Source organism: Thermobia domestica, chromosome 2 (assembly GCF_964235325.1).
Source record: "Thermobia domestica chromosome 2, izTheDome1.hap1.1, whole genome shotgun sequence".
Taxonomy (NCBI): domain Eukaryota; kingdom Metazoa; phylum Arthropoda; class Insecta; order Zygentoma; family Lepismatidae; genus Thermobia; species Thermobia domestica.
The window spans coordinates 124,613,361-124,637,271 of NC_137455.1; the positions used below are offsets into that span (position 1 = coordinate 124,613,361).

The 23,911-nt window shown below is 35.0% G+C and overlaps 1 protein-coding gene across 1 annotated transcript in view; it reads right to left on the reverse strand.

The window, feature by feature from the left end:
• Window positions 1-23,911, reverse strand: part of LOC145675362 (growth arrest-specific protein 1-like) — a 137,591-nt gene that overhangs the window by 17,457 nt on the left and 96,223 nt on the right. Inside the window, exon 3 of the mRNA XM_081745765.1 lies at window positions 13,587-14,080. Coding sequence (XP_081601891.1) covers window positions 13,592-14,080 — 489 coding nt within the window. The 3' untranslated portion in view covers window positions 13,587-13,591. The remainder of the gene's footprint in view (window positions 1-13,586; window positions 14,081-23,911) is intronic.

The window sequence follows — 23,911 nt, forward strand, 5'->3', positions numbered from 1 at the left end:
ATCCGACCACTGCGCTAGTTAAAATCTATTATAATCGTGGGTTGTCCATATGAGTTTCTGCGAACGTTTCCCCCGAGCGCATGGACATACCTTTGTCGTTCAGTTCGTTGTCGAAAGCTTTAGTGAAAGTATCTCGTGTGATTTTCGCTGCTATTTTAATGTTTTCAATTTTATTAGTTTACATTTTTATTCAATTACTATTTGGTCTAGGAATTAATTCGTGCGGGTGGACAAGAGATGGCGCAACGAACGGAGCGTCCCACAGTTCCGTGTATCCACACATGTGTTGCAAACCCCTGTCATTGGGTATCGTTCGTAGTATAGGGCAGTGGATTAAAGCTTCAACAACACCAGTTTGTAGTTAAGTGAACATGGCGCAATTTGTGCCTGATAAAGTGTTTTTGCGGGGTGTCCTGCTGCATTACTTTAACATGCAGAAAAGTGCGACTGAAAGTCATCGTATTTTGGTGGAAGTGTATGGTGACCATGCTCTAGCTGAGCGAACGTGTCAGAAGTGGTTTGCACGGTTTAGAAGTGGTGATTTCGGCTTGGCAGACCAAGAGCGAGCTGGACAGCCAAAAAAATTTCAAGACGAAGAATTGACAGCATTGCTCGAGCAGGATTCGTGTCAAACGCAGGAACAACTTGCAGCAGCATTAGGCGTTGATCAAACAACAGTCTCCAAACGCTTGAAAGCCATGGGAATGATTCAAAAGATGTCACATTGGGTTCCACATGAATTGAAAGACAGAGACGTTGAAAGACGAAAAACCATTTGCGAATTGCTGCTTCAACGACAGAGCAGAAAGGGGTTTCTGCATCGAATTATTACGGGTGATGAGAAGTGGATCCATTACGAGAACCCTAAACGAAAAAAGGCCTGGGTGAAACCAGGTGAACCAGGTCCATCACAACCAAAACGAGATATTCACTGTGCAAAGGTTATGCTGTGCATATGGTGGGATATGAAAGGTGTGGTGTACTATGAGCTGCTGCAACCGGGTGAAACTATGAATGGAGAACGTTATCGACGACAATTAATGCGTTTGAAGCAAGCTCTGGCCAGAACACGACCAGAATGGGAGAACAGACATGATAAACTTATTGTTCAACATGATAACGCTCGCCCACATGTCGCAAAACCGGTCAAAACCTATTTAGAAAATGTCGGATGGGAAGTTTTACCCCACCCGCCGTATTCACCAGACGTTGCTCCTTCAGACTACTACTTGTTCGATTGCATGAACAACGATTTGATTGGACAGCGGTTTACTTCTTCAGAAGATATCGAAACATGGGTCTCTGACTGGATCGCTTCCAAGGATGAGGACTTCTTTCGCCACGGAATCCGTACATTGCCTGACAGATGGGCGAAAGTGGTGGCTAGCGATGGACAATATTTTTCTTAAGGTATTTATGTATTTTGTGTTTGTACTACAGCTTCAATGTGTGCGTACCAACCGCACGAATTAATTCCTAGACCAAATACTATTAATTAATATTTTACATTAAAATTCAGTTTTTTTGTTAAAGTCATTTTGAAAATTCAAGTTCATGGAATCTACAAACGGATTAACTCATTAGTGCATGAAATTTCCTAGGGATATTTTTTTTTTGTACAGTTTGTTATTTTAGGCTAGGATTACAACACTTTAAACATCTGTAACGGATTCTACCTGAAATTTTAATTGTAGTAGCTGGGAGGTGCCATTAGAAAAATCAGATCACATGCATAGCTACGATATATTTTATCGATATTTTTAAAATAAAAATACTTTATTCTTCATAAAACATTAACACTTGGTTACTTTGGTTAACAGTTTTAGTTGTTGACTGCAAATCGATATTTCTTTATCACTGATGTTATAAAGCTACTGTCCTTTCAATAACAATGGGATTCTTTGAAGCATTTGCCCTGCTGTAAACCTAAGGTTGCCAGCTTGTCGGGACAGAAATAGCATCGCGGAACAATATTCTGTCCGTAAAAGTTGTGGATGTGTGGAATTCAAAGATAATAAATACGACTTCCGATTTTCGATATGTACTAATGTCGAAATCCAGTTTCTATTATTTCAAAGGGGAAGAAATATCTTGATACTCGAAAGGAGTTCTGGAACTGATTAAGTTCGAATTCCAAAGTATCACTGTATGTGCAGAATATACCAACTCTCAATATCAATGTAAAATCACCACCCATGAACACAAACTAAAACAATCAATAAGAAAGCTTTTCTTTTTCACACTATGTTCAAAATAAATATTCATTAGGTCTTACATGAGAGAATGATTGTAATAACAATACAAAATGTGTTTCTCAATATGAAGAATGTTTCTCCAGTGTTGTTAAATGTGCGTTTTGAATGTAAAATTAAGGAAACTTGGTTGATAGTAATAAAAGAAAGAATTTCGTTGTTACTGGGAAACACGAGAAGCACGTGCCTGAAACAGGATTAGAGCGGAAATACAAGGAATCTTCTTCCTTCCGACCCAACCAACCCGTCATCAAACAGTGCAGCTGTTTGAACAAGTTTTAGCATGGTCATTATACTGTTTGCACCCTCTTCACAAAAGCCTTCCTGAGTCAATATTGACACTCCCTGCACACGTTGCTTCCCTGCTTCATCTCACTTTGTAATTAATCTCACAACACCTCTTCACAAAGCTTCTGTCAACAACATGTAATGCCTTCACACAATCCGAGGAAAAAACTTCTGGAATTCTTGATTTCTTCTTACGAGTCCGGTTGTACAACATTAGCTTTCAAATTGCTCGTAGTTTTCTCACGTACAACCACTACAGACGAAATACCAACACATAGTGTGTATAGTGAAATTTCTGTATTATTTTGCTAACTATGAATTTGGTCATCTGTTTTATTTAGCGACTAGACCAGTGGGGAAAGCTAATATAACTTTATTATTTTTACTAGTTGTTTCCTCAAAGCCTTCGGCTCGCCGTATATTGATAGGTTAAAATTGTGCTTAATTAAAAAGTTCTAGTTGTTTACAATTAACTTTCTGGTCTTAAAAATAAACAGCAAACCACGTTCATGTTCAGCATTATCACTAGAGACCGGATGTTAGGCAAAATGCCTATTCTTTAATATTAAAGATATGATCAAAAATAACATTTTAAAGTTTATATAGGGAATTATAGTTTCGATTTAAACCAATTTTATTTTGCCTATTTTGCCTATTTCGACCTTTACTGCCTAAATAATTGCTTTAGTGCCTAATGTTGCCTATTCTATGCATTTTCTTCAAAATGAGCCTTCATTGGGAAAATATATAATTTATATAACATAAATAATACATACATATATACGTGTATTAGGTGTTTGTAAACACAAGCACGTGGTACGTTATAATATATACACAGGGTGAATTTCAAAATGTGCACATACTTCCGAGGTGTTTAATGATATCAAAAGAAGACAAAAAGTTCTCTTGTAGTTTGTCGAATTCCGTGTCGTGTACGAGTGATAGTGATGCCAACTTGGAATCGAAAATCGAATCTTGACAATTGGAATGGAATAGATAGATGTGCACATACATTGGGAGGTGACTCGTGACATGAAAAGAAGACAAAAAGTCCTCTTGAATGTCACGAATCACCTCCCAAAGTATGTGCACACATTTGTGTCTCGCTCCAATTGTCAGGATTCGATTTTCGATTCCAAGTTGGCCCTCCTGTCACTCGTGTACGACGCGCAATTCCACAACATGCAAGAGGATTTTTTGTATTCTTTTGATGTCACGAATCAACTCCCGAAGTATGTGCACATCTTCCAGGTTCACTCAGTATATATGGAATGCATAACAAGCTTCGTTTTTATATATACAATAAAAGAAGATATTGAGAAAGAAGTATGTTTCTATATTCTTTGAGCATTATTTATGACTTGAATCTATTTTTTTTAACGGTATTTAGTATTTATCTTCATTATTTCGAGCTACATTTTAGTGCCTGTTTTACTACCTATTTTTTAAATTTTTAGTGCCTATTTGCCTGCCTATTTTCTAGGTTTTTAGTGCCTAAACATCCGGTCTCTAATTATCACTCTCTATTTTCAAATACTTGAACTGAAGCAATACAGTTTAAGTAGAAATTACATTATCACAATGTAGGTCTATTACTGGATAAGTACGCAAATACGAGTATAAATGCCAGAATCTAAATATGGTTACGTGCCTTGTCCTATTTAAATGCCGAAATCTACATATATATACATATATGGTTACGACCCTTGTGCTATTTCAATGCCGAAATCTAAATATAGTTACGGCCCTTGTTCTATTTTGAAATAATTAAATTGAACAATGCAATTTTTAAGTTGCAATTAAATCGTCACAATAATTTTAAATCTGCAAATTGTCTGCACGTTGACGACGTCTTATTGGCGTCTAAGTGCGACTGTAAACTATCAGGAATTAGCGTTACTAAAAGATTGAACCGCTTCCTTTTTAGAGCAAGGATTAATTACATCAAAGAACTTCGCTCAAGAAAGTAAATTCAGCTAATGGCGAAGATAATTTCGGAAAAGGTTAGTCCAACTTTAGACAAAAAGGGCTTTACAAATGTTTTTTTTTCCTCTCTATTTTAACGAAACTAGCTTATCGAGATTAAAAATATAAATAGAAACTGAATAGATGAAAACCATAATTATTAAGGATTACCTACTTCATATAATGGATTCAGTTTCTGGTGTTGGTAGAAAATACTTTTTTTTTTTTACCTCTACTATACAAATAGTGATAATAACGGCACTCTATTTTAACCATTTCCTAATTTGCTTCTTTTACGTTTCTTTGAACTGTAATTTCTAGAAGGAAATTTAGATATAAGATTGGCCATCCTGTAAAAGGTCTTCACAGCTACGAGTAGATGGAGAAATTCAACTGAAAGGATCGGTAAGATCGAATTCCGTAGCCTTGCAACCTTCAGTATAACTTAGAATATGTGAATGAACTTATCAGGTTTCATTTTCAGAGGGGATGTATCTGGATAATCCCCACTAAACATTCGTATCACAATACCCGAATTTCCGAGTAACTTCAATTTTGAGTTATCAGGAGTTCTTGGGTGTATCTCACAATTTTAAAATTTGGTAAATGTGGTTGCTGATTTTGGTCATTGGGTGAACGCCCTAGCCTCACTGGAATATCGCTTTCGGTGAGATCAGTGAAGTCTAGCAGTGCCGGGTCTGATCAGAGGAAAGATGGGTGACCGTTCGTGCGAATAATTATCTGTTCCGAGTTATTTCTGTTACCTCTAAATGGAGATAACAAGTTTATTCGTATGCTTTCTCTGTTCAAAACTTTGATTGGCTATTTATTGATGCATCAGTCCAACGGCGCCGACTGCATATCAATAGCGGGACGTGTTAGCCTATATCTTTTCAGGAAAGGTCTCGATATTTGATTATTTTTTAGTTAAAGTCTTTTATGAACACTGTCATAAAGGGCTATACTACGATAAAGTACTATAATGATACTATCCGGTACTATAAGGATAAGTAGGTGTTGCCCTAGCTCAGTCGGTAACACGACTGACTTAAACACAAGAGAAACGGGTTCAAACCCGCATCCAAATTAAAAATCTTGTCAGTGCGCCGCACCCACAAGATTATTTGTGTGGGTGCCGGAGCCCCGGAGCACCCACGGAATAGGCGCGCATGCATCAGCCTATTCTCACACGAGGAGGAACAAGTTATGCACACGCATTTTGACAATCCTGTGTCGCGCAGAGTAGGCTAGTTGAAGTACGATAAATATCTGAAGGTTAAAAAACAATATTTTTATTAAACATACTCGATTGCAGTATTATTAGATAATCAGTATTATAATTCTGTCACTTATAATAATTTAGTTTTATATCCTTGGTTGATAATAAAAATAATAATTAAAGTGGTGAACTCTTTTGGGGAGGAATGTTTCATGTCTGTGTTTACTGCAGTTTAGAGATAAGGCCGAACAGATAGATCGTGTTAGCATTGCAGAGTGGGTTACATGAAAGAAAGAAGTACCCAACTGCGGTGTCGATATGTTGACCACACATCGCCTCAAAGGCATGAGACTCACAAACCGGCTGATAGGACCTGGGCCCTATGGGCTCTTACGCCAGTTTTATTTATTTATGTATTTTGGACATTCTTTACCGCCATTATACTTAAATTTATATTGCAATAATGTGTATCACCACATTTTCAATATAAAGTATTATAACTAAAGTCATACATATGAATGTAAACTAATTATTCATGACACTCCTCGATGTGTTAGCTTCGTACCCCTGCTTAATTACATTTGATACAGGGTTAGAAGCTGCGATCATTTAGGCAGAAAACATTTGAGTTGTATATACAATTTATGTAGAATGTTCTGGACACAAACTTACTCTCTTTCCAGGTCTATTCAATTCCAGTAACCTTTAATTAATTAACTTTTCAAGACTTCCTTATTTCAGTCTACGCGTATCCACATTTATATATATATATATATGTAACCTGCGTATAGGCCTATAACATGAAAACATACGCTTTTACTTTTAAAATCTGATACTGTTTTTGGATGGGTAAGGCAAGTTTCACGGAATATGATTTCCATGCATAAGCTCCTCCCTTTGCATGACTTACCACCACAAAAAGAAAAGAAGGAAGATGCAAGCTGTTCATCCAGACGTGGCTAGAATGATTACCAGATTTTTCTACCGACAGAAGGACAGACGATCATATTTCAGATTGGCAAAAGATAAAATTTCAAAATATTCTTTCCCATGTGACTCCCTGCATCTTAAATTTTAAGTTGGTTCACAGATGTTTCCCATCATCACCTATCACACAACACTTAAAGAATAAAGAAAAAAAGTATCCACATGTTTCTTTACTTCTTCACACTTTCTCACAAGTTGTTACATATACAATGGAAACGTCAAACTGAAAACTTCGATTCAGTACTTTTTTTCTTTTTCCGAAACAAGCTTTGACTCCACAAGGAAACTTTAGGCACTTAGAATTATCGAATCATGAAAAGCTTATCAAACAACATTACAATGTTTTAAATCAAATATTTATGACAGTTATGACTTTAAAACACAATTGATAATACCTTATTTATACAAACAATATTACAATACAGAAGGTTGTTTCACGTTTATGGAAATGAATTCGATCTGTAGCAGCACGCGTGAACACGACTGAGAAATTATTGGGGGAACTTCGATTGATTGATTGATTGATGAGGTTTAATGGGGACGAAAATGTTAATGTTGACTTGCAGGGGAGAGCTACATGTTTGCCCTTTTGGACGTTGGTTATAATTTTATAGCAAAATAAGTACACAGTGTGAGAAAAAGTTTTCCCTGTATTGGAGAAAGAGATCAACGCTGTGTTGAATCGCAACCAACAACATGGCCATCCCTTCCGCTGCTGGGCCCTCAAAAAAAAAAAAAAAAAAAAAAGTATTGGAAGCCCGAGTGTTTCTCCGATGTGGACCAAAAAATACATTTCTTGGTGTGACAGGAGAACTTATTGTTTCAAAGAACGATAGGGAGAAGGGCAATTAAACGTTCCGCCGCGACCCTAAATCGTACAATTGCACAAGAAACATGCTCCATATGCTCCACCCCTCACATATCATATATCGAACGCTGTACGAATATCATTTTGTAGCGGACAGAGGAAAATTTGTAGTGATTCAAGACGAGGCATGGGAGTATATTTCGGAATGTGATAGAAAGAGGACTATCTTCTATCGTCCCCTTGAATCCAGTTGTCGTTCTGAATGGATATGTGAATATGTGGGAAACCTTCACGCGGTTTTATGATTGTTGGTGGTTATTGCTATAATGGCAAACTTATGCTATGCAGAGTGTTTGGGGAGATGAAGGCTAAAACGAATGAGCTTAGAAAAAAAGACTAAAACCAAGGAAGCTTAGAAAAAAGGGCTAAAACGAATGCAATTTATTACCAGATGAACATTTTGGAGGACCGCCATGATACTTCAATTCTATATGGCAGTGACATATTTCGCGTTGTCACTTAGAACGACAAGGCATTCGGTGAAGTCAACGGTCACATACAACGAGCGGACGGTACGTGAAATGGGAATTCATGCAAACCATTTTACAGACATTCCTATGAATTCCTCTGGTATAACCCCCATGGATTTCTGCGGGTTCTCTTTGTTGGAACGAACTTAGGGCCGTCAGCAGCCGCGCCTACTTGACGATCTTTGGAAAGGTTGTCAGGCGGAATGAAATAGACTTGACCAAACTGTGCTTCAATCTCGTTTCCTTCAGTGGAAACTGAGGCGCAGGGCGATAGCTAGCAGACAGGGCTTGCACATCGAATACAACCGCTGATGGCGTTGCAATATTTCTTAAGCTGGTAAAGGTGCCAAATTCGTTCCATAAACTCGAAACGACCTTCTGTTTGTAATTTTTACATAACTTATAGCGGTACTATGAGTTGACATGTTGAATGAAATTGTGATCACAGAAAGAAAGAAAAAAGTTCATTTCATCAAGAAAAGTAACTCTCAGCTAGGCATTATGTAAGAAGACGTAACACAACTTTAACGCCAGTCGAAACCGAACTTAATATAGCCTACAAGACTTAAGGAAGTTCACATGTCAATGAGTATATTAGCAAATCTCTCAAAATTCATACAGAAATATGCCTTAAAGAGACTTCAATTTATTTTTTTCCTGTTGAATTTACAAGCATCAAATGACTGACAAATAAACATACTTGTTTTGAAATTCTCGATGTTGTTCTGGATTCACGCTTGAGAATAGATACTGAGATTTCGATGCTTTGACCTTGAAAATAGATCACTAACTAAAATGTATATACTGACATAATGCGAGCATTCGAGAAGCAGTAGGGCGTTAAATTCCTCGAAATTATTCACGAGTAACCACTACATTGATCTAGTTATCAAACGAAATTTATGAGCTCTAGGTCTGTAGACTTATTTATGAATAAATAATAAAAGAAAATTTACACTAAGATCCATCCTACATCTGTTTGTTCCAAGTTCTTTGTTTACACATGTTTTGTTCATCCTACGATACGTATTACATACATGGTAATTGCATCTCCTAAAGTGGTATAATGTCAGTAAGAAAAACAAAACACATCTACCCACAATAATAAAGTACAATTTCAAGTAGTTCAACTCTCTGTTCTCGAATCTGGCATGAAATACTACGCCTAATGAAAGAAGCAAAGAAATGAACGGTGATGAGAAAGACAGCACCGTAAATTTAATAACAGCTCTCCCTCCCACACTTTCTGACGTTCTATTTCATTAGACGTTCACCGCTCCCCTACAGGCAGTCAGTCAGCCGGCGAAAGAATTTTCGGTCCTTTATGACACCATAAAGACTGCCTTGCATAAAATAAACACCTACATCATCCAACCCAGAACCCGTAACTCATCGCGTAACTTGAAAAAGACTCTTGTCCTTCTCCGAATAAGTGAAACCACAAAATGGCTCATATATTAAAACGATGTTCTAAACAAAGTTATCAAGTGCTAAGCCTTCCGGCAGGTCATACAAGCTTCTACAACTCAACGCTAAATAAAGACAACGCCTTGGTACTAGTCTTCAAACAGCGTAAGTAAAGAGAATGGACGGGCTCTCGATGAATTTCCTATCTTCTTCTTTAATTTTCAGCCTGATTAGTGATCTGAGTATGTTTTGCGATTCTTTTAAAATGTTAGGACAATCTATCCTCATCCAATCCAATTCAATTACTTACATCGGATCATTTTCTTTAAGAAATCCATAGGGATTTCAAGTGACTGACTAATCAACGCCTACGCCAAACTGCTTCAATAGGAAATTTTGACAGTACGTAGGATATTTGATGTACGATACCATAAAGGAAAAACTAAAATTTTATATGGAAAGGGGGGGTTGCAATTATTATAACAATATTCTATATCTCGAAATCCCTTAAAAGCCTGACTTACTAAAAATAATACAAAATTTACCATTTTTTTCTTTTGCTTGTTTTTCATAAGTGAAAGCATATAATGAAATGCAACTTACCACAATCATAGATAATATTATTCTACAACAGAAAATATGAACCTGAAGAACTTTCAGTGTTGCCAGAATAACATCTCCCCAAAAAATCTAAGTTAAGGCAGCGACTAGAGGAACGAACTCAATTGCATTTGATTACGTATCATGTTGTTTTGATATCCTGTGAACAACTTTTTAAATAACATTATTATTTAATTTTAATAACTGTATATTAAAACTATTTTTATTACAAACTAAATACAACTATTATTTAAAAAGTAGTTCACAGGATACCAAAACAATATGATAAGGTAATCAAATGCAGTTGAGTTCGTTCCTCTAGTTGCTGCCTTAACTTAGATTTTGGGGAAGATGCTATTCTGGTAACACTGTAATTTCCATGGATGGCAACACTGAAAATTCTTCAGGTTCATATTTTCTGTTGTAACATTATTTATGATTGTGGTAAGTTGCATTTCATTATCTCCTTTCACTTATGAAAAACAAGCAAAAGAAAAAAGGGTAAATTTTGTATTATTTTCAGTAAGTTAGGCTCTTAAGAGTCTTCATCCCAGCGAAATTAAAATACCGCTAATTTTACAGTAATTATGTGATATCTTCAAATAGATAAAAGATAATCGAAATGTGGAAAAAGAGCGCCCTAGACAATATTATTTTACATGGGAAACCGTTATCACGACTCACTTATCTGCTTTCGATTTCGAGCCATTTTGAAAATCAGCATTTATTTTCGCGTTTCTAAACGGCTGAAAACGGAAAGCCACTAGGTGACTTGTGGTAACGGTACCTCATGCAAAATAATATTGTCTAGGGCGCTCTTGTTCCATATTTCAATTATCTTTTATCTATTTGAAGATATCACATAATTACTGTAAAATTAGCGTTATTTTAATTTCGCCGGGGTGAAGACTTAAGACTAGAGACATGAAGTTTGCTATTTAAACTTTTTATTTAAAATGATCAAATACATGTGTCTGCATTTTTGGACATTTCGTCTAGAAGGGAAGTAAAAGCGGTGGGGATGGTTCACTAAGATGCCCATATGGGGTGTTCGAGTTTCGTGCAAGGATTTTGAGTTCAATTGAATTCTATCTGAAAACAGAAGCAGAAGGAAGAACGAAAAATATAGTAACACTTGTGGCGTTTTGCTAGTTACAAAGATATTTTCCAGAATAAAGAAAAGAATGCTTCCACGAAGACGTAGGTGATCTGTCTATCTCTATATATTCTGGTTTTCCTACATACAAAAAAAAAAAAATAAATAAATAAATAAATAAAACTAAAATATTTATAAAATAAATATTACTTATACAATAAATAATTAGCAACTCGTTTGCCTAAGGCAAAATTGTATTGCTTATTAACTCAATGCCTCATTTTGCAGTGCCTATTTCCGAGAAATATAAATTAGATTCCAGGAATCTGAGATTGCGACAGTAACTTTTTTTTCGCGTGGAATGATTACTGTTTCATAACATACTCTTCCCTCCTAAAGAAATAAAAAAAAAAAAAAAAAAAAAACTTCAAACCCACTCTATAATTATTCTGAAATGCTTCCAAGAAAGAATTATTTTGAAACAAAAAATCGCATTCTACTGTAAAATAATGTACTTGCCCTTGCCGATAAGCTGCAGATGATAATTTAAAAACACAACGTATGGTCTTCAAAAGTTTAATGAAAACTGAAGTATTTTGGAAGTAAGTGTACATCTCGCTTCTTAACAATTGAATTTCAAACATAGCATGATGCTGTAACCGTTTAACTGATGATGAAAAGTAGATAACAATCGGTGTAAATGGGAATAAAACATTTCCGATTTAACTAGTTCAATTACGCACTGTGTGATGTACCAGTCATTTCCTCTGACATTATGATAATGCATTTAAGATAAGTTGACAGGCGCTGATTTTTATTAAAAATGCTGCCTTTGATCTATACCATTTGAAATTGGTGTATCTACGCAATAACGTTTCTTTTCTATTTGTAGGAAATTGTGTGTACTGGTAACCTTCTTATACATACAAGCTTGACATGTACGTTTGCTTGCTTGTCCTGTATACAAATCATGTCATCAGTTTGTCGTACCACTAGGTAACTGCAGAAAAGAGATCTGCACTTACAGTCTATTCTAAAAGACTATTTAAAATTTATACATATTTTACTGGATCAAAAGATTCAATATATTTCAATCAAAAATTTTCTTGTACGCCTTATATCTGGAGAACTACATACAGTGTAGCCAAACCCAAACTATCACTTAACTCAGTATGATGTGCTTATTCCGTTAAAGAAAAAAAAAACAAAAAAAAAAAAAAAAACGAAAACTCGATTTAGGGTCCGTTCAAAAAATGTGTGGCCCCTGATCCAAAAATTAACTATTGGCCAAGATCGCAATCTTTTGATACATTTTTGATCATTCCTAAAATTCTTGTATAAGACATATCATATTATACCTATAACAGTGAATTATGTCGCCTGTGAGATAGACAACCCACATCATCTCACTGAGTTCAGGTTGCCTACCGTTCAGTCTGTGAGAAAGGAAAGCTACTAAATATACAGAGAATGAATTAACCTTAAAAACTTACTAAAGCCTAACTTCTCATAAAGACAGTTCCTTATGAAGGCGAAAAACAGCAAATAGTATATGCATATGACTTTCTACAAAATCTATTATGAATTTTACTCCCATTAAACCTTATCGCTATTTACAACTACGGTGTCACGTGATATTTGAGAAGAATATTTTATAGATTGAAGTGAAGTCATTCGAAGCATGTAATGTCTGAAACTATCTGTCGACTGTCCTTAACTGAGCTGGAATTCAACTCGTTATTTTTTTCAGTCATGTACGATTATACGAAATACTGATGTGTCACACTTTTCGTATAATGACTGGTAAAAGTACCTTTCAACACTAAATTTTCTATGGAGCTAGTAATTCCAGAATGAATTGACCAATTTCAATACTGTTTCCAGTGAAGTGTGGAAATTACTTCTTTCTATGAACAGAGTTCTTATTGGATAATTGGTAAAATGAACTTTGTGACTTGTGACGATAAAATACAGTATATGGAGAGCATTATGGTGCTTCTAATGTGTTTCTAACAAACACGATTATATCTTCTCTCTTTCCTTCTCTTCTCCTCTAATCTAAGATTCCCTTTCTCTCTTGTTGTCTGCGTATCTATTGCTAAATCATTGCACTGAAAGATAATTACAAGGTCAATGAGAGTGTATACCTCTATCTAGGTACATGGTCCACGAGCTAGCTCGGCCTACCCCGTATAAGGACACCTTTTACGTTTACTTCGACAGTTAATATATATTCAAATTGATCCAACAGTTCTAAAGCTACTGACAAGGAATAAATAGTAGAGTGCATATGCGTTTGTTCATAAATATGTACTACAACAAAAGTTGAAGTAAAGTAAGCTATTCACAAACCATGTACCGTATCACTACTTCCAATTTTACACTCTGAACACTGTCAATCGGTTAAGCAAACACCATAGGCATTGATACTCACCTAAGTCACGTAACGCAGTTCCACCATAGTAATACCACTGATAAAAGAACGAACACTGGGATCCCTGAGATTTGATGGAGTGAAACACCAACATTTGGATTATCTTGCGGAAGTGCTTCCACTATTTCATTTGTATTGGTGTCACCAACTGCTTTATTGAAACATAGTCTATCCATATTGTTTCTAATTTGTGCACAATTGTACTCTTCTGTCCCATCACATTCACAATTATTTAATTTGGCTGACTTTTCTTGTCGCCGTAAAATTGAAATGCTATTGTTACAACGATGAGTGCATTTTTTACCATGAAACATTGATCTGCAAAATCGGTGGTAATAGTCCAGTGCTGTTGAGCACAAAGGGTCCGCTGCACATATCCACTGCGCAACTCGGCAAGATACAACTGTCTCATTTTTGGTTGCGGTTACCACTTCCGGGCGACAGATTTCCACTCGTCTTTTCGCTTGCATACAGAAATCATCCATACATTTACACTGTAAAAGAAAAAAGAAAAGAAATTAGCCACTATTAACAATCATGATATTATAATGTCAATAACACGATAAGAAATCATTAGTCCATTATTCATCTGAGTACTGAAATGCAGAATTTGCTTCTCTACATACATATATATCTAAGTGAATTTAATAACAGATGGCGATAGTGCAGCAACATCACAGCTTGCTGTAGCATTCACTGAAATATTTGGAGAAGTGCGAATTCTTAAATTCAGTGCCTCTGATCCATATTAATTCATATTTTTCAGTAAAATAATAATAAAATCCTTTATTACATGTTATATTTACAGTTTTGTACAATATTTCGCTTGCTCCATATAGGTGAAAATAGAAGAGCGTATATATATAACACGTGCTTAGTTTGTTTTGAAGTCCTTACCCCTAGGTGGATTTAGCTAACTCTGCTCATGCTAGTCCATCATTCTTCGTTTGGCATGAAACACGTTTATTTTTAATACAAACATTTATTGATCATCTTGAGAATAATCCCAGGAAGTACTGTTAAGTTTTGAGCATTACCTAGTACTCTAGACCTAACAATGACTTCTAACCATTATATTGTTTCAGATAAAAAAAAAAAAAAAAAAAAAAAAAAAAAAAGATATCAGAGGGTTGTGTGACAAACATCATGCTTCTAATCCATCAACTGCTCAAAACTAATGAAGCAATTTCTCGTACATTAGGTAAACTGAAAAATATGTATTAAAGAGTTTATGAAATAAATTTAATACTGTATTAATGAAACAAGCGGCCAACCAAGATGTAAAGGGTCAGAGTTTAATGAACAAATAAGTGAAACTATCTTTTTGTTTGTTTCTTTTTGGAGTGAGTTTTACAGAAATTGGGGCCAGGTGAAATGTTGTACAAGATAAACATACATAAATATAACGTGTAGTAAGGAAATGTTGAAGTTAGGTTTAAGCAGGAAATAGTATCTTACTATCATGAAAGAAAATACCGTACGTATTATACTAAGTTTTACGCTACCAAAAATACCCAAGAATGTCTTGCTATGCTGTATAGTGCGTTACTTGGGGAGGGAAAGGAGGATCTTACAGAAACAAATATACAGAAATAAACCAGAAAGTTTTGTTGTCCAAAAATTCATATATTGAAACAATAAGTAATTCTCGGTGCAAAATACTACAAACATAACCATATGATTAATATTACTACTCATACATTACAAAATACAATTATTATAATAATATTTGCAGGTGTTCTGATAAATGATTGCTATTCGTTGAACGAAAAATTTCATCTCGAGATTTATATCGACAAGATTGTGTATACACACATAATTTACAATATAGCCCTACTTGATATTTCACTGTGGAATACAACAAAATGAAACCTCGGTTAGAGAATGCTGCCCAGCTATAGGCGATATGGAGGGGACTCGACTTGCTTGTTAAACCTGTTCGAGAAATTGAGCTACCAAATAAAGACGCAGGCGTTTCTGTAGATGTAGCTGGCAAAATTACGGCCGTTAATAGCCAATCAACACGTAAATGATAAGCTTAACTAATTACGAGCTCGTTGTTTAGTGCCCTGTCCTACATCGAATGACAACATAATATTTCCTTTCCCTGTAGCTTTGCACCAACTTAGTATTATAAAATTCTTAAAGTATAGGTTAGTGTAAATGAAGTAGTACGCCACTTATTGGTTTATGCATTCTCTTCTTTATTTTTATAATTAAAAAAAAAAAACTTTAATGGCTTAAGAGGTTTACATCTAGCCTAGATACATTTTTTAAAAACTAACTAAAGCTGCCTGTGGTGGGGTGTTCGTAACATTATATTTTCTTTCAAAGATACTATACTAATACAATTTATAACTAATTGAGACTGTTGACCAAGATACAAAGATCCTTTAAGTACTTTTAATCGTAAAAGAGGGAAAGGAGTCTTTGATTTGATTATTTAATTTTCATACTAAATTATTATTTTGTTTATGGTATGATGCCATACCGTCCTCTGCTGAAAGAAAATTAACCATTTAGCCAAACTATATGTACTACATAAATATTGTAGTTTCTGACAATAGAAAATAGCAATGGACTACAATATGGCCTTCCAAGTAAGACCTTTAGACTTATTCTACACTACACTCTCATTGAATCCATTTGTTTCATAAGATGTCTGCCACAGCTCGTTACAGTAACATATAAAAACAGTTATCCTATTTACACAAGATGATCGGAAATGGTTGAAATGCAGACTAAGGATTAACGGATAAATTCCCTAACGGTGGAACGTAGATTTTTTCTCCACACAAATATGCATTCTTGACGAGTATTCTATTTTCCTCATCTCGAAACCTTTGGTCCGCGGCACGAAATATTTCAAACCAACGACGGACGCACTGGGCGTTCAAAAGTTGAGTCTACACCTCAAGTCTTCACCACTTTTTGGTAGTGTTTCTGCAGCATCGTGTCTCAGATTGAACTCATGTAACAAAACTACTCGTAAATTACAGTGATCTAGGCTTATATTTTGCTCGTCGCACAAATTGCAAAACATCTCTTATGATATGTGTGCGGCTATACATCTTCCGGTTGCTCTTCTACTGGCTGCCTGTTGAGGTAAGATTCAACTTATATTATTGCATCGCTCCGATTAATTCAAAATCTAGAAGGAGTACATGTGGACTCTGTGCGTATTTCCGCTCTTTATTTCAGAACACTTCAATTAATATATCTGCAATCCACAAGTCTACTAAGTGCCCTTAAAATAATAAACTTCAGATGTGTATTCTAATATGAGGCCACTAAAGTACAGAACATTAGAGATTTCTTTGAAGTTCTATTCTATTCTCTCGCAAAATCTTCTGAATAATACACTCAAAATTTCACAAACTTGAAATTTAACGATACAAACAATTAAATAAGACTAACTTTAAAATACCGTAGTTCCAGGCCTACTGATCACAGCACATCTTATTCAACAAAAGAGATTAGATATTTTTTTCTTGGATTAATAGGCGAACACTCATGGCTTTTTCCCAGAAAATTGTGTCCGAGGGAGAAAAATGAAAATGTGAGGAGTGCACTGACAAGTAAACCTTACGTTTGGGTGAATCGAGTTGCTGACTGAGACACATATGAGAAAGTAGTACTAAATGTGGTCAGTGTTTCAGTGAAGTTGTAGGCGCGAAGCTCCAGGGGTTTAGGAGATACAGCTACCAGAACATCACATGGAAGTACAGAATAGTCTTCATACAGTTGGAGGTATAAGCCCCTTAAGACCTCTTGTAACGACAAAAGGTAAATAACAAATATATGGGTACATATTAGGACTAGGAAGAAGTCATATAGTAAGGGTATACCTGACGGCAGCCATCTTGAAGTCCGCCATTTTGAATTAAGGTTAAGTTTGTAAAATAGGAATAGGGTCATGTGATACATGATTTAAGGCGCAAATTTAATCAGAAGAACAATGGTGACGTTAAGTTTGATTTACGTGCAATTGGTAAAAAGTTACAGGGAAATCAAATATTGTTGCAGCATAAGTATTAGTCCTTTACCCCACCTTGTAAATTTTGTGTTAATGATAATAATTAAATAAAAAGCAGGTGGATAAATATTAGGTCTATGGTAAGAGTTGCCTTGATGGCGGCCATGTTCAAATCGATTGCCTTTGTCAGATGTGCTCACTGTGAGCATAGCATTTGTGCAAGTCATGCACTCTTTTCTGAACTAAATATTGATTGTACTAATTGAGGACTTTTCTGGAAGAAAGACCCAAGTTCAATTATGACTCAATTCCACTTTGGTCATTTTTCCTTAAATTAGCAACTAGTTTATGCGATAACAAATGCTGGTTAATGATAAAGCATAAATGGTTATACCGTTGGATTTATTGTAAAATTTGCTATTAATAAGGTGTCACTGTTATGCGTTTTGTTTAAAACTTTTGTCTGTTTCAAAATGCCGAATTTGAACATGGCCGCCATCAAGGCAACTCTTACCATAGACCTAATATTTATCCACCTGCTTTTTATGTAATTATTATCATTAACACAAAATTTACAAGGTGTGGTAAAGGACTAATACATATGCTGCAACAATATTTGATTTCCCTGTAACTTTTTACCAATTACGCGTAAATCAAAATTAACGTCACCACTGTTCTTCTGATTAAATTTGCGCCTTAAATCATGTATCACATGACCCTATTCCTATTTTACAAACTTAACCTTAATTCAAAATGGCGGATTTCAAGATGGCTGCCGTCAGGTATACCCTTACTATATGACTTCCCCCTAGTCCTAATGTGTACCCATATATTTGTTATTCACCTTTTGTCGTTACAAGAGGTCTTAAGGGGCTTTTATCTCCAACTGTATGAAGACTATTCTGTACTCCATGTGATGTTCTGGTAGCTGTATCTCCTAAACCCCTGGAGCTTCGCACCTACAACTTCACTGAAATACTGACCACATTTAGTACTACTTTCTCATATGTGTCTCAGTCAGCAACTCGATTCACCCAAACGTAAGGTTTACTTGTGAGACATTACTTGCTAAAGAATGTGCTACTCATAAGAGTGACATACTGTATAATCACAATCTAATTTATCTTAGTTTCAGAGAGAGGAAGGGGTAGACATTAGCCAACTCCGAAAGAGCAAAGCACTGCCGCAAGTATGCCTGGAAGAAACATTGATTGTCACCATATGAAACAAAGGAAGATAAAATAGGCATGGAATGAATGAATATTAACTTTTTCTCATCTCATGATTCTTCTTTACAGCCTAAGAAAGAAAATGAATAACATAGATCTACCTGCTTGTTTTAGTTTGATGTCCTAGGAGTCTGATGTGTACGTTACTGGGACTAGTATATACAAAATCATAAGTCGAGCTCAGAACCGTATACATCAAAACAAGCACCTTAATCACTGCTCAGAAACAATCAAGTAATCTATGTGTAATGTGAAAATAGGAGATATGGAAACAATTTAAGCATTTCTGATAGGATTATTATTATTATTATTATTATTATTATTATTATTATTATTATTATATTATTATTATTATTATTATTATTATTATCTGTTCTTCTTCTTCTTCTTCTTATTATTATTATTATTTAAAATATCTTTCATGCCAGATAAAGTATTGAATATTGCTCAACTTGCCAACAGAATGGATTAAATTTCGATTACATTCTGACCAGATTTTCCTAAATAAATTTATTCTATCTTTTGCATCTCAGTGTAAATAGCGATGAAAAAAAAGAAAACTAATTACACTGAAAAAGAAAACTAATTAATTACTTGTTGCTAAATGGCTCGGTGAAGGAGGCCCGTGTTCGATTTCCGGCGAAGTTCATGTTCGGATCCCATGTTGAGCTCTCCACCCAAGTTATCTCAGTTCTGAAAAGGGACCCAAAACTTTACAACTTCCTATCCCTCTTTCTCCTCTTCCTCCTCCTACACCTATTAATACCACCACCACTACTATTACTATTATTACCAATAATAATAATGATGATGATAATAAGCAGTGTTAGTTCTAACATACTCATTTGAAGTAATAAAATGGGCAGAGCGAACTAGCAGATCTCTAAATGAAAACCAGAACAATCTTCACAGAGAACAGAATACTACATCCAAAGTGTCATTATCAAGAAACGAAGGAAGTCAAGGACTAATCAACATTGGAAATTTACATTACAGACCAATGCAAACAGTAAGAAATTATTTCTATGGAAAACAAGAAAATTCAAAATTACAGAGTATGCACCATCAGACCAGAAATATACCACTTCACCTAAGCCAGACGGAAGAATCAAAAGTAATATCAACATTACAAACAACAGAAGACTTAAGAACACAACAGAAAGAAAAAACACAACATGGGTGATTTCTGGAACAAGTCAATCAGCAACATGTAAATAGACACAAGACATTTCAGTGAATGGAAATAGGACACTTATAGCCAGAAACAGAAGGCTTCATGCAAGGAACAAAACATTAGGTAATAAATACAAAAAATACACCCTGAAAACCATCGTTATATGTACAAGATGACAAATGCAAAAGATGTCAAATATATCAAGAAATATAACATATGACAAATGGATCCTCAATAACAAACTGGAAACAATGAAGATATGACAAAATGGCGAAAATCATACATTAGGAAATAGTAAAGAAACAGAAAATATTAGCAGAAGTACTGTATTATACACACCACCTGGAAGTCATACTAGAAATAGACAAACACAAACTTTACGGGGACAGAATAATACTAACTGATAAACAAGTACATCTAATAAATATCACAATATCAAACACAACAAACCTGCACAAAACGCATAGGGAAAAACGGAAAAATACAAACAACTAGCCTAAAACATAAAAGAACAATGGAAGACCAAAAATCTGAAAATACAGCAATAGTAATATTAGATACTGAAGTAGTCCACAAGATGAAAAATGCACTTGAAACAATTAAAATTAAAGAAAACGTCATACAGATGATACACAAGAGTGTAATATCGGACACCTACAGAATTATAAGAAACTTCCTGCAAAAGAGGAAAATAGAGAGAAGAAATAATATACTTGGAAAAAATGAAATTAAATCTTCCACGTCCCATGCTTATGCCGGCTAGGCTAAAGGAGACGGTGATGATAAGAAATGAATGAAATGGTGGAAGGAAGAAAGTGGGAGGAAACGAAAGAACCCCGAGAAAACCCACGCACACGGTGTTTGTCCACCACAAAGTTCATTTGGCGGGGTATGAGATCGAACCCGGGACCCCAAGCACAAGAGGTGAACGTTCTACCACTGAGCCACCGCGGCCCCCGAGAAATGAATGAACTGATGGAATGAAGAAAGTGGGAGAAAGCGGAAGAACCCCGAGAAAACCACGCCCACGGTGTTTGTCCACCAAAAAGCTCACTTGACGCGAGCTGGGATCGAACCAACGACCATAATATACTTGGATAACCCATATATTACTATATCACCTGTTTAGATGAAGAGTGAAGAAAAACACATCATAACAATAGACTAACATAGAGCAAATACTCGTCAGGAAAGCTATCAAAAATTAGCATAAATTACGGTAGTCCTTCCTACAGAAAATAGTCGTACACATACACAGAACTAGTAGTAACATACATTAATTTGCGTGATTTAAATGCAAAAGTACGTTTCTGTCATTTGACGAATCTACATCTAAACTTCTAGCCTTTTTAATAATTATGTGATAAGCTTTTTTTCCTGTTGCTTTGACAGGACAAAAAGAAAGAAAAAAGCATGCTGCCTTTTTTGTTGAATGAATTATATCTCTTTGCAACTCACGTGGATGTAACACACACACACAGAGAGAGAGAGACTTTCAATGTTTCCCTTGTCATTCTTGTTCAGGGTGTGTCCATATAAAGAACAGGTGTGAATACAAAACTATGTCTTCAACATTACACGCTGTCGCAATGTCGTTAAATTCAATTCTTTTACTTTTTTCCCCTCTCTCTCTGGTTTTCGTACTAAATAGCTCAATTTGTCTTTTCCAGCTACTTTTTCCATGGTCGTCTATAAGTCTTCCTCTTTGCTATTTTTATGCAGATTTCCAATACGGATATTTATTTGTGGAACTGTATTCTTAACCTACTGAACCTGTTTCAACACACATCAGTAATAATAATAACAAATAAAAAAAAATCGCGTGTCCACACGCTTCTTTATTCAACATAAGCCAAATCCAAAGAAACCTGTTGTCACTGGATTTTGTATCAAAAGATATTTATTTGTTAGACTCCAAAGAATGAGGTAATATTTCATAGTGATATTTCTTTACTTCTTTGCCACTATTATTCATTATCATAGATTTAAAATCTTGTTTACATATTTCTTCATTTTTTTCATCCTACGTTAAGCATACAAGCTATAAATAAGTCATAACTGAGCATCATTTAAAGGTAGATTCGATTGCTTTCTTTGGCGATTTTTTTTCCAAAGTGAGTACAGAATTTATTATTTCTTCTTACCGATTTTTTTCCTTTTAGTATATTCTCTCCACAGTTCCAATATTAGATAGTTTTTGGTCCATATTTGGTTCAACCTTTCTCCTTTAAAGTGTTAACCAATCAAAACTACGTCTCGTCGTCTTAACAAGTGAAAGTACACCGCAAACTTGATTGTATGATCAAATTGCTAATTAGAGCAATTCTAATGTTCTTTTAGAAAGTTTACACAAACAGCAAATAGGCTATTTTAGGCTAAGATATGTTTACCTTAAAACAGTTATCAATGTCCTATCCTCTTTAAAACAACCATTAACACTTAAGTACTGGCAATAAACTGCATACTATCATCTCTTGGAAGGCTATGCTTTGACAAATTTTTACGTCATCCACTCAGTGATCGAATTGGGCCGGTATTTGTTGATTAAAGTTGTACATCGTCCTGATTAAGCCTAATATAATTATATACAATTACTAGATTAGGCCTAACGAACTTGTTTCTCAGGCTTCCTTCTTTTACTACAAAACTCTCATGGAATATACATTAGGACTCACCAGGTTAAGAAATGGCGCTGTGAACGCTAAGTATTGGGGAGTTTTGCTCTCAATTTTTATTCAATTTACTATTTACCAGTCATTACTTTTGACAATTTTATTGTTTGTTACAAGTTTAATACACTGTTTTTCATTTTCAATATGTTCATGCACCTCTTATCCTTTCTTACTACAATAACAGTGTGATAAACAATTATATTTAAAAAAGGAAACTTCGGCCATTTTGGCACGTGCCATCTCAGTCATATTCTTATTTCAAACAATTTATTTAAAACAAATTTAGTGAAGCAGTCCACAGGGCTCTAAGGCCGGGACTTCCTTTATAAATCTCCCGAAAGGGAGATAACTGGAACTGGAACTGGACTCACCAACACTGATATTAATAAAAGCTTCAACGTCTCTCAGTTATTTCTTCTAAAGTATCTTTCTTCTTCTTTTAAAACCGAAAATGAATAATACTAACTACGGTCGCCGCTGTACAGCTCTATCAACCACGTCACTAAATTGTTTTGTCCATAGATTGTTTTCAAAATATTAAATTGTTTATACAAACAAAATAACACGGTCAAAGCCGAAATCGTCTGATTTCGCACAAAGTTTTCCATCAGTAGATAATGATTAAAACATTAATATTCTGACACTGGATGCAATTATATTAAACCATATACGACAAAATAAAGCCATTTCAAAACTAAATTTGTCAAGATTAAAATGTTTCCAGGTATAAAATGATTTTAGAAACGATGTGATTCTGAATTAATCATCAAGCGCCATCTTGATTGGACTTCTGTTCCAAAGTATCTCAACAATTTCTATATTAATACTTAATCATGTGTTAATGTGTTGATTATACTTTGTTGAGCACTTTCCGCTCAACTCTTTATCCATTCATCAATAATCATACCAGCTGCATAAGATGGGTCTATGCATATATGCATACCAGTGGTAACTTATTTCCGATTTGACCACTGCATCCTCATTTTCTTAATACCAGGAACATTTTTTGATCTCATACGAAATGGTCTTTCAGAACTGTTCTTAAAATCACCATATTATTGATATTATACTGGTAGTGACAACACTTGTTTTATATTTTCAAATTTTCCTCTAAATTGTCACTTTTAATATAGGCTACATAATGATCTGAATGTAAAGGGCATTTATTCTTATTCTGACAAAGTGTTTTCTAATTTGAGATAAATATTTCTATTTCAATTTTTTAATATTTACCTTTTATACTGTATATAACTTTGACAACAAACAATTCAAAA